Consider the following 16,493-nt stretch of genomic DNA (forward strand, 5'->3'; position numbering starts at 1 on the left):
CCCCCTTCCTCTTTCTCCTTGTTGTGGCTGTTGTCCTTGTACCAAGCCCAGTGGTGGCACCTCCCACCTGCAGAACCTCATCTACAGAGTGAGTTCATGAGAATTTCAGGCAGAGTCTGTATTTGCAGACAAGGCAGACACTCTAGCTGTGTCCCTGCTATTCCCTGCAGGTGTGTGAGTGGTGACGAGCCTGTGTGAGGGTCACAGGTGGCACAAAGGCCCGGCTTTGCTGTCTCTGCCTTTTTACAGGGCCTCAAATGATCCTCCCAGGCCTCTCTCATGGAGGCAGGAGGATTCCTGTGGTGGTCAGCAGCAGACAGCCTCTGGCTTGCTATTTTCCCTCAGGGGTTTTCCCTTTTAGGGTGGGCTGTGGGACATACACCCATGGTGCACAAGAGCATTGGTATCCCCATGTTCAGGACTCAATGGTCTGTGGGACACTGCTCATCTGAGATCATAGGCAATGCCTCTCCAAGCATCCCTTGGACTTGGCATGCAGGGAATGGCCTCTTAGCTTCTACTGCAAAGGTGTGTGGGCAGATGAGGTTTCTATAGCTGCTGCAGCTGACTACCCCAGACTCTGTAGTCTAAGGCAATGTGGTTTACTCTCATGGGATTCTGGAGGTCAAAATACTAAAGTCAAGGTGTAGGCAATTTAGCCTACTCTGTGAGGCACCAAGGGAAAACCCACTCTGCCTTTTCCTGCATTTATTTATTTATTTACTTGCTTACTTAATTTTGAGACAGCCTCTCAGAGAGCCCTGGCTGCCTCATACTCTGCTTGTAGCTGAGGATGACCTTGAACTCCTGATTCTCCTACCTTTCGAGTGCTGGGATTACAGGCCTACTCTACCACGCTCAGTTTCCATGGTGCTAGGGACCACGCTGAGGATTTAATGAACGCTAGACATGTACAGTGCTCTGTACGAAACTAGCTGCATCCCCACCCAGTCTGTCTGTCTGACTGTGACAGCTTTATCTCCCTCCATCTTATGGTTTATGACACACGGTGTATCTCCCTAGAGCGTCCAGGACAACCTGACTTTAAAACTCCTCCTTGCGGCTGCCCCTCAGTCACAGAGAGCAGTACACGCCCGTGACGTGGGAAGGCATTCTGCCCATCAAGGCTTGGAAAGTCATCAGGTACAGACCTTGGGTTCTAACAACCTGAGTCTAGGTAAGGGAAGGCACGCATACCGTTCCCTGAGGGTGTAAGCAGCCCAGGGCTCTTGAAGGCTGCTCAGCTTTGATTCTCCCTAGGATCCTCTGCCTGAGAACGGATGAAGGTGCAGACAGTTGTCTGTGTCCTATAGCTTTTGTCCAGGATTCCCCATGGAAAGCCTGAGGTCAAGTGTGAAGGTCTTTCCAAGGTTTGTGTTGGATCTGGACAAGCAGGTAAAAAAAAAAAAAAAACGGAAGGGGGTCCTGATAGAGGCAGGGCTCCCTTAACTGCTGGCGTGACCACACCTGCGCAGTAAATGGATGACAAATGGCAGCCGTTTGCCTGTGCCACTTTCAGCAAGGCCTTATCTTAACAAGATGCTTATCCTGGGTTCCCCTCTGCTATAGTTATATCATCATAACCAAGACAGACAGACAGACAGACAGACAGACAGACAGACAGACAGACAGATCTCACTGATAATTTTCCCACCCTTCTAGTGCTTGCTCAGAAAACTCAAGCTTGAATTTCTACAGTGTGTGTGTGTGTGTGTGTGTGTGTGTGTGTGTGTTTATTTTAAGGCAGGATCTCAAGTAACCCAGGCTACCTCAAACACACAATGTGGCCAAGGATGACCCTGAACTTCTCATTCTTCTGCCTCCACCTCCCATGTCTGGTGATGGCAGGTTTGTACTACGCTATGCCCCATTTTATGAAGTGCTGGGGACTGAACTAAAAATTTGGTGCATGCTAGGCTAGCACTCTACCAACGAGGCCACATTCCCAGCCCCGCCCCACCTTACTATTAGCACTAAGAAAATCACATTGGTATATGCCGCTCCCTCATAAGTCAAAACAGCTATTTTCTTGCTCAAGGGGGAAAAAAGACATTTTATTATGGGTAGTAGAATGAATGAATGAATGAGGGAGCAAAAAAGTAAATAAACAAGGGCTTTCTGTTTCTCTAACTGATCCTCATTAAGAAAAGGGTGACTGAGCCATTCACTGACTGCACAGCTCTCAGGATGCTCCTGCCCATTCCCTGGTGAGCTAAGGGTATTCCGGAGGGAGGCCACTCCCAGAGGAGAGGCCTAGATCTTCTCTGCCATCTTAGCTTCTCTTTCAGGCTGCTTCCCCCAAGGCCAGGAATAATTGGGCATCAGCCGCTCGTGAACTCCCCAGTGCCTCCAAGAGTCACCCGTCTCAAACACCAGCTCATTTATCCCTGTCACAGGAAAGCAATCTCAGAGATTGGGTTTCTGAATCATTCGGGGGAATGCAAATCCCAAGCGTGGCCAGTAGGAGACCGAGGTACGGTGGGGGGGCTAGGCCCTACCTTTGAAGGACGAGTCTCAAGACAGCCTTTAAGTCTCCTCGTTTTCAAACGTCATTCTAGCAACTTCCCTACAAATCAGGACGTGATCTGAAAGCGAGCCCATCAGCCCCGGAATACAGAGCCTTGAGAATGTCAATCACAGAACTGCCGAGCCACCTGCTGAGTGCATGGCTGAGTTCATGCTGTAGTAAGAGAGGGGTCTTTCCAATTCACATCTGGCCCTACGCAGTGGGTGAACTGTGTTCCTTCTCGACCGTCTTTCTGGTTGCTGTTGAAGGAGAAACTAGACTGTCCCATTGACAAAACCCATGGGTCTCTGTCCAGAGGAACAAATGGATGTTCTGTATGGTTTATGTTGTTTGTATGTAGTGTGTGTGTGTGTGTGTGTGTGTGTGTGTGTGTGTGTGTATGTAGTGTGTGTGTGTGTGTGTGTGTGTGTGTGTCTGGTTTACTATCAGGTACCTTCCGCTGGTATTCTTTACCTTATTTAATTTGAAACAGGACTCTCATCGAACCTGAAGCTCACAGATTCTGTAAGACTACAGGCCAGTGAGGTGCAGGAATTCTTGTTTGCCTACCTCCCCAATGCTGGGATTGCAATACAGGGCACCACACCTACGACACCACACCTACGACACCACACCTACGACACCACACCTACCACATCACACCAAATGCCAGCTTTTTTTTTTTTTTAACCCCCTTCTTAAAATCTATGTGATGGGGATCTGAATTCAGGTCCCTCGTGATTGTGTGGCAAACACTGCCCAGCCAAGCGTCTCCCTGGCTGGACCTTGTTTGTTTAGACACAGGGTCTCCTGGAGCCTAGGCTGGCCTCAAGTTCCACAATGATAACTTTCCATTTCCGCCCCCTTTGCTTTCACCTTCCAAGGGCCGCGGTTACAAGTCTGTACCACCATGCTATTGTTCCTGCAGAACTGGGAAGCAAACCCAGGGCTGTGTGCCTTGTCTGCGTGAGTTAACCATGCCACTCATGTGCTCAGCTAGCAATGACGCCCAGCTTACAGAGTCTGCGATCTCACCAACAGAAGCCCAGTGAACCCGTTACTAACCAGGGCCACAGACCCTCTCTGGATGGACAGCTCAAGGCCTGCCCTGCCCTCCCACAGCCTGCTCAGGCTTGCTCTCACTGGCAGGTCCCTCCTATTAATGAGGGGACAGACCCAGAACTCTCCATCAGCACCACTCTGCCAACACCAGTACTGGTAGGGCTTCAGCACCAGTATGGCTGCCAAACCACCTCCGTTGACATCTGAATAACAAGCAGAACACGGAAATAGGCCCCCGTGGGCAAGGAACATGAACCAAGAAGAAACTTACACATGGTTACTATGTCTGGGCCGGGAACGCTCAGAAAAGGAACATCTAAAAACAGCTGCCTAACATTTTATTTTTATTTTAGGAAACAAAAAAAGGTTCCAAACCCATAGAAGTGCTAGCTTCCTGCAACTTCCCTGAGTCAGACATTGTCTGTGGCCTCTGCAAACACACTCTTGGCTTGAGAGTGCTCAGCCTAGCTCAACAAAGTGCCTGTGTGAGCCTGAGGGAGAGTTAGCCACGCCAGGAAGGGGACTGGACTTGTAGGTCTCCTGTTTCTCTGAATCCACCCACTGGGGACAGAGGTATTCTGAGGACCCTATGGGAAGACTTTAAAGTTTTTTTAAAAACAAAAATACTGGCTGCTAAACTTGGCTGTATGTGATGCTACTGTTCTGAATACTTCGGAGAAATCAACTCATGTCATTTTGGAACAACCCAGAGATCTAGAAACTGACAGCACCCCAGACACACACACACTCACTCTTTACAGATTAAGAAACTGGGGCTCAGGGAGATTAAAAGAGTTTCCCAAATTCCCTTACCAGGGGGCATCTGGCTTTACCAAGTCTTAACTGCTGTGTGACACAGTGTGGTTAATTGAGGTTAAGTAATTCATTTCCGGTTTCCAGATGAGGAAATCAAAGCCCCTGAGATCCTGAATTCCCTCTGTAAGGTGGTCTGGTCCTGCCAGTGACCGGAAGAGTTAGACCCAGAGGGAGTGACCTGGGCTCCAATGCCTTCACCTTCAGTTAAACTGTGTGGGAGACCTGTCATCATGGGTGGGTGGCTAGTAGGAAGGGCACGGGGAGGGCTGCCACACCCCAGGTACTCACTGCTCTCCAGCTTGCACTTCAGCTCTCAGAGAGTCAAGCACAGGCCCCAGCCCCAGTGCAGAGGGACTCTTCTTCCCTGAATCCCAGAGCCCTGGCTAGTTTTATATCAACTTGACACAAGCTAGAGTTTTGGGGGTGGGGGAGAGAAGCCTCAAATGAGAAACTGCCTCTCTAAGATCCAGCCATAGGCAAGCCTGTAGGGCATTTTCTTAATTAGTGATTGATGCAGGAGGGACCCGCCTTTGTTTCTGGAGGTCCTGGGTTCTATAAGAAAGCAGGCTGAGCAAGCCAGGGGAAGCAAGCCAGTAAACAGCATCCCCTCCATGGCCTCTGCCTCAGCTCCTGCCTCCAGGTTCCTGCGCTGCTTGATTTCCTGTCCTGATTTCCTTTGATAATGAACTTTGATATGGAAGCATAAACTGAATAAACCCCTTCCTCCCCAAGTAGCTTTGGTTATAACGTGTCGTCACAGCAATGGAGACCCTAAGTCACCCGGGAGCTCTTCCATTGTGGTGTCTGGCTGTCTCTGGCCACACGTTGAGCTCACAGGGCCCAGAAAAAAGGGGCTGTGTTCAGGGCCTCACTACTTCACATTAGGTTTTGAATGTGAAATGTCCGCAGTTGATCTGGGTACTTGGTTCCCAGCTGGTGGTACTGTTTTGGGGGGTGGGGTGTCTGTGGGAGTTTTAAGAGGTGGGGCCTCACTGGAGGAAGCGAGTAGTTATCAAAAGGCAGGTCTTGAGGTGCAGTCTGGCTGGGTTTCCAGCCAAACTATCCCCGCTTTCTGTCTGACACCCAGAGGGAATGAGCCAGCGGTACCTTCAGCCACCACGCCTTCGGTGGCCGCTCGATAGGCAGTATCTCCTAAATTATTAGAATAAATGAGAAAGGTGCCTAATTCAATGCACACTGAAGAGTCCCTGCCAGTGCCTGGCTAGGAAGCCAGCCAGCTAGGTTCCAGACACATAAGACACAGTCCCTTCCCTCTAGAGGGCTCCTTACCTCAAGAAGCCAGTGCAAATGAACCAGGGACACACCAGTAAGCAGTGACAGTGAGATTACTTCAATGGCCACATCATCATCCAGTACACAACCCTGATTCCAAACAGTGTAAGAAAATCAGAACACAGACTCCCTTCGTTTTCTACCAATGACAGGTAGAAATGATATTCTGAGTGCCTTGGGCTGGATAAAATATCTGATTGAAACTTAGTTCATCTGTTTGCTTTGTAGCTCTAGGCTAAGAGAAAACCTCCAGAGGAAGAAAAGCAGGGAGTGGTACCCAATGGAGGGCTCTTCTGAATGAACAGCAGCAGCCGCAGCAGCCGCCATAGCAGCAGCACATCATGCAAACAAGCCTGGCTTGCTTGCCACGTGCCCAGAACTCTGTATGTTTTCAAATGTAAGTCTGTAAAAGCTGAAACCTTTGCTTTTTTTTTTTCCATTCCTGTTTTATAAGCAAACTCTCCAGTGTTGAGAAACATGTAGCCGTTTGCCTGAGACCTCCAGTGCCCAGCGTGTGTCCTGAGAGAAGGAGACCCCTCCCCTCACCCCCCACCCCCTGCAGAGCAGCACCCACAGAGCTTGACAAGAAGGCAGGCTCTGGTGCACTTGGCCTCCATCTGAGGTCAAATTCCAATTGGCCTAGAAGCCGCTCACGTTGTGCAATTTACAGAAAAATCAAATGATGAAGAGGCCTCTCCTAATTGAGGGTAATTCAGAAAATAACTCTTGGTAAATGGCAGCTCGTCCAGCTGTGTTACCATTTGGCAATGGCTGAGGTCACTCCGCCACCCCAACGCTGCTTCTTCTACTGGAAATATGTCAGATTCTGTTCGCACAGAGCGCCACAGAAAAACCCCAGTAGTTCCAAGCACTTCCTCGCCATATTTCCATAGATCGTGTCTAAGTAGGGGGTGTTCCTGAATCTTCTGTGTCTGAAACAGAACAACGGCCTACAGAGGCAGCAAGAGTTAGCCAGGAACTCACAGGCAGCGTGTCACCACCCCAAGAGGGAGGGGCTTCGTTAACTCCCCCATTCCCAAGGTGCTCACAGAGGGGGCTTGGGGCAGACACACCTACAGGAGCTTTCCAAACTGCGCCGCTGTGTCTGCTTACTGTCTAGGACCTGTGTACAGTGGACATGTCATGTACAGTGGACATGTTTGTACATAGACTGCTCATAGAGACAGAGCCATTCATGGTCTTGGAAATGGGTGTCTCTAGCTCACAATGAGCCATAAATCAAAACTCTCGGTGAGTGACTCCTAACTCTGTCCTGATTTGAGAGTGTCCTCGGAGGCAGGAAGCCCCAGAGATACCCCGTCTGTGCACCCTGAGTTCTGGAATTGCAGGTGTGTGCTGCTGTGCCCCACCATCTACGGGAGTCCTGGGGGAAGAACTCAGACCCTCCTGCTTGTGAGGCAAGCCTTTACTGAATGAGCCGTTTCTCCACTTGGCCTTTGGAAGGTGAGGTCTTTGACTGGAAGAAACCTGTAGGACAGGTGCTTTCCTCTAATTCTCTGCAGATGAGGAAGCCCAGGTTTGTGGAGGTCGGGTAATGGCCACAGGTCCTATACTGGGTTAGCATCCCTCAGTTCTTTCAAGTATCCAGTCCTCTCCTATGACCTGAATTGCATCTCCCTCCAGGTCTCCTCCTGTCCTAGCTTGATTGGATATCTGATCAGGGTAGCTTTTTGCTTGAGTATAATAGAGCTGCTGACCAGGGAGGTTGGGGGTGGGGGTGGGGAGACAGCCCACTGTCCCTGGCTTTGCAGAGATCCTCGCTGGCCTAATGTCACTTGCCATGAATAATGTAGCACTTAGGAGACTGCTATAGGTAGGGACAGGTTAATGTAATATTTCGTCTTTGCTAGCCAGCTGCCATTCTGCTGGGCCGACTATCGGTAATAGCCCTGTGGACGGAGCCAGTCTACGACTAAATCAATCCCTCTTTGACTGGTGGGCAGCTGTTGGGTCAAAGCAAGATAATGAGACAGGCTCATCGTTTACCAGGTGGCTGGTAATGAAGAGATTAATGCAGCAGAGTGAGGGCTGAACAACGGCTGCCCTTTCTGGCCTCCCCAGGCAGGTACCACCCCCAACATTCTCTGCAAACAGCTGACTGCCAAAGCAGACAGCCTCCCCCTTCCTGATTATTTGGAAGATGCAATTGATTCCTGGAAACCTCATCTGATGTCTGGTCCTTCCCCTCCACTTACAGGACAGGCTGGGGTATTCCTTTCAAGGGGAAACTTGTCCCAATGTGTTATCTGGGGTACAGTTTCTGTGGGTAGCTGCAGAAAGCAGGGACCCTCTTATCCTTAGGTTAACATTTGCCTCCATATGGAAAGACTTCAAGCCTGAGTGTATCGTTAAAACAAGAACACAAGATGGCTTGTTCTTTAGACTCGAAAGTGTCTGTAACTGAAGACCCTAGAGGACCCTTCAGTCCTGTGCGGCTGAACTCGGAAGCCCAGAACAATAACCTCGGACACGCTGGCAAAGTCCTAGACTGGATAAAGTCAATCACCACCCCCTACCCGCCCCGGGAGGTGGGGGGAGGCCTAGGCTCCGGGCAGTTCTTCACATCTCTAAGTGTATCCCTTGTGTGGTCAAAGCTGAGAGCCACTGGTTTAACACAATGCCTTCACTTTACAGACAGTGGTGCTGAGACCAAATGTTGGGGGGGAGGGGGGCGAGGGTCTCCAGCTGTAGAGAAGCCCTTCCACTTAACAAGCAGCTGAGTTGGAGGTACACATGGTTCATGAATTGAGTGTCTCCCTGCGACCCCGATGCCCACCTACCTCCACTTCCTCTCTCTCAAGATGAGCACTATGACCCAGTCTCCCTGGGACTAAGTGCTTTTCCTGTCCCTTCCAACCAGGCTCCAGCACCTGCTGTTTGCTCTTGCCATCTACAATGCTAGTCTCTCCTAGCATCTTATATGTCTTCAAAGGCCTGGCCCAAGGGCATCTTCCTCCTAAGAGTCCCCACTGTGCACAGGACTTGGGGGGAGGGGTGCTAACACTACATCTCCTCTCTCCTTTCCTGCTGTCCCTCTTCTGGGACCTTTTTTTCCTCTGCTTATTCTTTAAGAACCCGTAGGACCAGCAAAATGTGCTGAGCAATGCAGAAAACGCTACCCAGGTCAGGGTGAGCAATGTAAGCAACGTATCCACAGGCTCCTTCCAGCCCTGGACCGCAATAGCATCTATCAGTGTAACCTTTTCAGTTGGATGGACACCTCTAAGGAGCGAGAACCACCATCCAACAGCAGAGCTCTTAGAGGTGACTTCTGCTCAACCTAGCTCCAAGCCAGGACATAAAGTTCTCTCCTGCCTTGGCCGGACACCAGACTCTGAAGAAAGAAAAACGCCAGCTGAAAATGCTTACAGGACATCTACTGTGGGTTCCACAACACTCCATGGCCTCAGCTCTGCTCACTGACAGCTTTCTATCTGGGTCCATGGCCCCATGCCCAGGCTGGGCCCATACCTTGCCTTTGACATATTAGGGAAGAGAGCCTTCTGGAAGCTTTTATTCTACCTGGAGGAGACTTGCCAAGGCTCCCTCTTCCTACAGGCTAGCTGGGTAAGAAAGACCCAGTCTTGTCATTTAGTAGTACATGATCTTGGCGCACTGTGCGGCCACTTAAAAACTCAGGTACCTTCTAAAAAATGAGGTTATCAAGAGACCTTCATCCGGAAGGGGGACTTGTAAAGGCTCAGTGAGGGGGTTGGACCATGGCTCACTGGTAGGAAAAATGGCTGCTCAGTGTTCAAGGGGCCGTGGGTTCCATCTCCAACCCAACGGAAGCAAGATCAATGACCCTTGTTCGGAAAATGTCTAGAATAGTCACAGATATGTGTTCCATGTTCACAGTTAACACCAACTGACTCCTTTCTCCTTCCTCCCCTTCTTCTTTACTCCATCCTTAATCCTATGCACCCCTGGAGGAGAAGAAAGTTCACTTCAGTACACCAAGAGATCGCTTCATAACTGAGGTAGTAGGACCTCAGAGTTTCAGCCATATTCAGCAACACATCACCCAGAACACTTCTAGATCCCTAAACATCTGTACCCAGGGACCCCAGGAAGCCCCATTCAGATCTAGCTATGCTGCTTGCAAGTTCGTGGCCAGCACTGAGCCACACACCCAGCCCCCTTAGAATGCTCTAATAACAGGGCAGGCACACAAGCTAAAGAAAGCCATAGCAGGGCAGGCCAAACCGCGTGAATGATACTGCGAAGATTTCAGGGAAGCCATGAGAGGCCGGGAGGTGGGGAGGCAGGAGGACAAGCTGTCTCACCCTCGATGGCATTCAGGGACAATTACACCCTCTCAACCAGCTGAGAGCAGTTCTCTGCCCTGTGGGTCAGCACTGACTGAGCGGGGGCAGCCTGCAGATGGCTCGGCCCACAAGTCTGTGGTTGGCAACTCCTGAACTTTCGGTGACTCGGCGCCAGCTGATCCGATCAGCAATTATGTTTTATTTTGGGGCCAGGGAGACAGCCGAGGACCAGGAAAATTATAAGACATTACAGTGCTATTTTGCTAAGAATATCGACTGCGAAGGATTTTTTTTTTTTCCTTAACCAATTGTTCTTTGGATGGTTTAGGGTTTTCAGTACACTAAGAAAGCCCCGGATGCTGAAGTCAGAGTAGAAGCAACTGCCCCTGGGCTGATTTCACTCTTTATCCAGGGAAAACCTTGATGGATATACATCTGTTTGCAGGAGGAGGGTGGTTCCTGCCAAGATGTGCGATTTCCCCAGGCTGGGGGGAGGCGTTCCCTCTGTGGTTGGATCCTCACTGCTTTCTACTAGCAATCTGGGCTCAAATAAATCATATACAATGATTAGTTTCACTTCTCTATCCATAAGAGGGGAGATACCATCTAGCTCAGAGCTCACCATACATATTCGGTGAGCTGAATCCAAGACCCAGGAGGTGTCTGGCCTAGTGTGTGTATCCGAGGTAACTAAGAAGGCACTTCTTGCTGTTAGGTGAATTTCTCGTAGTAAAAAATAAATGGTCTCATTTTTTACCACCCTGTTACTAAGACCAAATAGACACCCAGAAAAAAAAAAAAAAAAAAAAAGCTGTGAACACCATTTCTGGGAGCCGTTCAGGTTAGAGCGATCGGAGAGTTTGCCACTTGCCTCAGTGACTACACTGTTCCAGGCTCGGCAGCTTAGCTGGTAGGAAACTATGAGAATGTGCAGGGGAGCTCAGCCCGGCGTTAAGTCTGGAGATGACTCAGGAAGGCAACACTGTCTAAGCTCATCAGCGTGTCCCCATCTCTTAAACTCTGCAGCCCACCCCTAACCAGGGCTGCTTCTTCAAAAACAAGCCCTGCTTAAGGGCTGTGCGGGAACGGGGCATAACTGCCACTTGTAAAGGAAACTAGACCCGGAAAACTACATCCCCAGGAAACGGGGTGATCTTCCTGAAGCTGGATGGGCTGGAGAGGCCAGAGAGTGTGCCCAAGATGCCCTTGAAAGACAGTGACTCATTTACCAGTGCCCTCCCCTGTGAGGGGCAGAGCTAAATGTACCTTTCACTAACACAACACTCACTACCGCTGTGAGGAGGGATAGTCACCTTTCCTCTGACTGGTCTGCCAAGAAACCAGACAAGGCCGTCTGTGCACACCAGTCCTGGGACAGAGCAAGTATCCATCGCAGGTGCCTATATTAGCTTCAGTGCCCTCTATGCCCGGTCTCTGACATGCCAGGGGGAGTCAGTGAGTGAACAAACCAGGAAAGCACAAACCCCACAGTGGGCAGCCATCACAGAAGGTCACCGCACCTCCTCTTGAATCCAGAAGTTGGTATTAGTCCCCAAATGTCATAAAAGAGGGGTGGCAGTCAAAGTGTGGCTATGTGGCCCGTGCAAGGTCACAGAGCTAGGAGATGATGTCACTGGACTTTGACACCAAGTCTGACTCTGAAATCGAGGAAAGTGACAGCTCAAAGTCATCCTCCAGAGTTCCAGAAGCATGCTGGGAAACGGGCATCTCGTGCGGGCTCGTCACACTTTCTGGCTCTCGAAGCTGGAGACGTGGGAAGTGGGAACCTGAACCTTGAGCTTTGCTTTTTCAAAAGTCACAAATACTTGGGGACCCCAGACATCAACCAGGACCAGTGTTAGGCACCGGATGTAAATAGTAGAAGAGAGAAAGTCCTTGGGCTTTCTACCCAGCGGGTCAGCTACAGTAGAAGTGACTCTGACTATGCATCTTGTGCTGTTCATTAATACAAGATGTCCAGAGAGAGCGCGGATGGTTCTGATGGAGTAACCTGGGTGAGTTTCAATAGAACATACTAGAAATCCTATGTGTGGCCAAAGCCTGACTTGATCTCTTCACGAAGATGACGGAGTAGACAGGCTAGGAAACTTACTCACAATGGCCAGGTCACGGGGGCAGCAAAGGAACCCAATATCAAATCCCCCTTGAGTCTCTCTCTGCAAAGGCTAGCAGAGGAAGCCTCAAGAGGCATTGAGTTTGCAATCATCCCCCAGAGCTTCAAGACAGAGAATCAACAGGGTGCCACTGAACACCATTAGGTCACCAAGGTTGCCCAGATTCTAGTCCTATTTTCCCCCCAGAAGGGAGCACAGGTGGTAGGCTAGAGGGAGAAAGTGGAGTCAAGAAGCTCTTAAGTTTGTGCCTTTGCAATCACTCTAAGAATCTGTCCTCACTGAGATCCGAGCATATTATCTTCTCCCCCAGGCACCATGTTCTATGGAAATACAAAATTGAGATGGAGCACAGAGTGAAGCCCTGAGATCACAAGCAGGCTGTCTCCCCTCAGCACGCACTCATTTCTCAGCAGTTACTAAGGTCTGTGGGCGTGGGCTCCGTCACTCAGTCAGGAGCAACACTAACAGACATTCCTACAGAAGGACGGGCTCAAGAGTCTCCACACCAACTCAAGTGGCCTGAGGTTATTGCTATGGTGACCAGGCCTCCTGACTGCTCCTCACTCCCCATGGAAGGCACGCCCTACTCCCCATCCCGACCTCCATGCCACCTTGGTAAACGAATCAGTGGGAAAAACCAACCACAGTCACTTGACATCCACGCCCCAACCAGGGGGTCTTCTGCAGTGAGATCATCGCTGGGTCTCGCTCACTGCATGCAGACTTTATCCATGTGCACACCTTTCTGGGGGTGCCAGTGGAGAGTTGCACAAGCTTGAAGACTTTTGGAGTTCAGAGTCCCATTGCTAGGACCTGGGACGATGTCACCCGAGAGACCCAAATCCCAGGAAGGTTAAAAGTACCGTCCCACACAACTCCTCCCTGGTTCTTAAACAACTTTTTCTACAAATTACACACTGTTCCTTGACTACACTTATCCAAAATGCTTGAGACAGGAAATGGTTCATATTTGGGCTCCCCTGTGGATTTCTGGACTCTCTGTACATGCATGAGGTATGTTGGAAACAGGATCCAAGTCTATGCATGAAATCCATCTATATTGCATATGCATCTTACATACAGTGTCCTGAGATAACTTTGTACAGTATTTCAGTGCACCTGCATTTTGTCTGTGATCCATCGCATAATATCAGACACGGGATCTTCCACTTGTGGTACCACAAGGCTGCTCAAAAGGGTTTGTGTTAAGGAGGCTGAACGTGAAGGCAGGGGAGGGCATGTCAAATCCCCAGAACACGCACTGATAGCAATGAACCAAGACCGGGGTCCTACCTGGATGGGATTGTACAGCTCCTGCAGCGGACTTCGAGATCCCTTCCGGCAGCAGATGTCCACACCGAAGGGATTCCTCCGCATGACTGAGGGGAGAAAGTGAAGCTCATTAGAAAACAGCTACAAAGGCCTTCTGTATGACAGAGGGACAGGCATCCGGGAGGGACGAAGAAATGAGATGCAAAGAGAAAGGGGCAGATTCTAGCAAGGAGCCCATTGCTGTCCAGGCTGCAACAGCACCAAGCTGCTCTGTCCCCAGCCCCACAGCACAGACCACAGCACGTGGGAAAACAGGACAGGCATCTAAAGCTCACTGGGATGTAGCCACTTTCAGACGGCATCAGGGGACCCAAGGAAACACGTGTGGCTGGCTGGGGTGTGGGATCCTAGTCTCACATCACCTAGCAACAGGGCTGTGGTCTGAGAACCTCGCTGTGAGGTGACACAGTCACGTACACTGAGAAGGTGCGAGACGGTTGTTCACAGAGGTCCTGTGACAAGGCTGCTGAGGAGGGCACGGAAGACTGTCACTGTGAGCACGAGTCCCAGTTTGCTTTCTGTTGCTATGACAAGGGTCAGAACCAAAAAATAAATTGGAAAGAAAAGGGTTTATTTCACCTTACAGCTTATAGTTCATCATGAAGGGAAAGACAGAGCAGGAACAGATACTGACACATGACGGGACACTGCCGGCTGTCTTTGTTCCCCATGGTTCACTCACCCTGTTTTCTCACACCACCCAGGACAGCCACTCAGGGGTGGCACCATCCACAGTAAGCTGAGCTCTCTACCCTTAGTTAGCAATCAAGCAAATGTCCCACAGACATATCTAGAGGCCAACCTGATAGAGGTAAACCCTCACCTGAGGCTCCCTCTCTCTGGGTATGTCAGGCTGACATGACTACTAGCCATTACAGCATCTTCACAGGAAGAAACACATGCTAAAGTAATGGTAAAAATGGCAGCGGGCAAGTACAAACCAGTAACACAGCTATTCACACTGTCTCAAGTCATATCCTGGATGGGAAACACTTTGCTTTTAGAGAACAGTGTATGTGGTTACACCAGTGCCACCAAAGGCCCGGGAGCATCCTGCTGTAGCAGCTCTGTGACGTTTCTATGGCGCAGGTGTCACTGAGGTAGAAACTTCCACTTCCATCCTGATCCCACACAGTTCTGTGCTGACTGTGTCATGCAGCGTGCAGGTACCACCCTCAGGCAACACCACCTCCTCCAGGCACCTGGGACCTGCGCTCCTGAGAATGGGGGGAATCGTTTTCAAGGGCCCCTCCACAGTAAGTCAAAAGCCCAGGCTCTCCTAAGTCTTCTACAAGGTTGGTTCATTTTCATTAACATATCAACTTGAGGCAGAAAGGATGAAGGTCTGTGCTTCTGGGATGAGCATGAGGATTAGAACTCTACATTCCCCTGCGGTGAGGGGGCCAAGAATCCTTGTCAATGGAAATGAACACTTTTTTCATATTTCCTGTCTACAAACACCCTAAGTCCATGCATGGACACATAACTATAGACAGGAAGAGGAGAGGACAGAGAGGGAGGGAGGGAGGAGGAGATGAGGGGGTTAGAAGAGAAGAGCAGAGGGAGAAGGAGCAGTGGGAAGAACACATGAACAGGGCTTTGTTCAAACACCGAACCGTCCGTTACAGAGTATCATCTTAATGAAGATTAATGGAGGAGAACAGCAGAGACTCCTAGAAGTCCAGGAAGCACTCCGGTGTGTAGTGGTGACCAAGTGCACATTCCCTCATTCCCTGGACCAGACAGCTTGGGTTTTCATCATGGCTCTAACCATGTACCAGTTGTGTGACCTCAGGCAAATCCCACATCCCCTCTGTCCGCTTCCTTGCGGAGTTGAAAGAGAATCTCTCTGGGCTGGTTGTGAGGCTTGAACCAGTTAACAATGCAGACGGCTGAAAATGTGCTTGGCAACAGAAGTTTCTGAAGCCATTCTAGGTATGGGCATAGCGGTGTTGCCTGGCTGCTGGTAGAAAGATGGGAACGCCTCTGCCTGAACTAGCTAGGGGGTGGGCTGAGTGAGAACTGACCACACACCAATCAAGATACAGTCGAAAGACTAAGACGCCCCTAGGAAACAGGCCGAGATGGGGGGGGGGGGTGTTCACATGTCAGCCGGAGTTTGGAGGTGGTTCATTTTGGCAAACGGATTCCTGAGGAAGCATGAAGGCCAGATCCCCAGAACCCACATTAAAACAACCAACCAGATACAGTGGCAACTGCCCACAAGTCACTACTTCTCCCACCCTGGGGACGTAGATATGAGACCCCTGTAGCTCACTGGCCGACTAACCTAACTGAAATGCAGAATTCTAGGTTCAGGGAGAGGACTGGTCTCAGAAAATAAGGTGTCACATGAAACACGACATCAGTCTCTGGCTTTTGCAAACACACACACACACACATATACCAAGCACTCTCCTCCCCTTCACACATGCGCACACAAACACACACAAACCATTCCCTTCCACATACACACTCACATATACACACACATTCATGCACATAGGCACACACATGAACCAACCCCCTACATACACACACATACATTCACACACACACACACACACATTTACATACGCACATTCCCACACAAACCACTTCCCCATACTCACATTCACTTACGCACACCCTGTACTACACACACACACACACACACACACTACTCCCCCTCCACACACGCATTCACACACACATTCACACACACCCCACTCCTCCTCCACATACACACCACTCCTCTTCCTCCTCCTCCTACACACACACACCACTCCCCCTCCACACACGAATTCACACACACATTCACCCCCCCACTCCTCCTCCTACACACACACACATACTCACATACACACTCACACACACACAGACACACACTCACACACACTCACACACACACTCACACACATTCACACATACACACACACACTCACACATACTCATACACACACACTCACACATATACACACTCACACATACTCACACACATACACACACACTCACACACACACTCACACATACACACACTCACACATACTCACACACATACACACACACTCACACACACAC

General features: G+C 50.1%; 1 protein-coding gene across 2 annotated transcripts in view; it reads right to left on the bottom strand.

The window, feature by feature from the left end:
- Chst11 (carbohydrate sulfotransferase 11) overlaps window positions 1-16,493 on the bottom strand; it is a 206,432-nt gene that overhangs the window by 86,551 nt on the left and 103,388 nt on the right. For both annotated transcript variants that reach the window (XM_021205090.2, XM_021205089.2), the window contains exon 2: window positions 13,395-13,480. In XM_021205090.2, coding sequence (XP_021060749.1) covers window positions 13,395-13,480 — 86 coding nt within the window. The remainder of the gene's footprint in view (window positions 1-13,394; window positions 13,481-16,493) is intronic.

The sequence above is a fragment of the Mus pahari genome, chromosome 9 (assembly GCF_900095145.1).
Source record: "Mus pahari chromosome 9, PAHARI_EIJ_v1.1, whole genome shotgun sequence".
NCBI classification, from domain to species: Eukaryota; Metazoa; Chordata; class Mammalia; order Rodentia; family Muridae; genus Mus; species Mus pahari.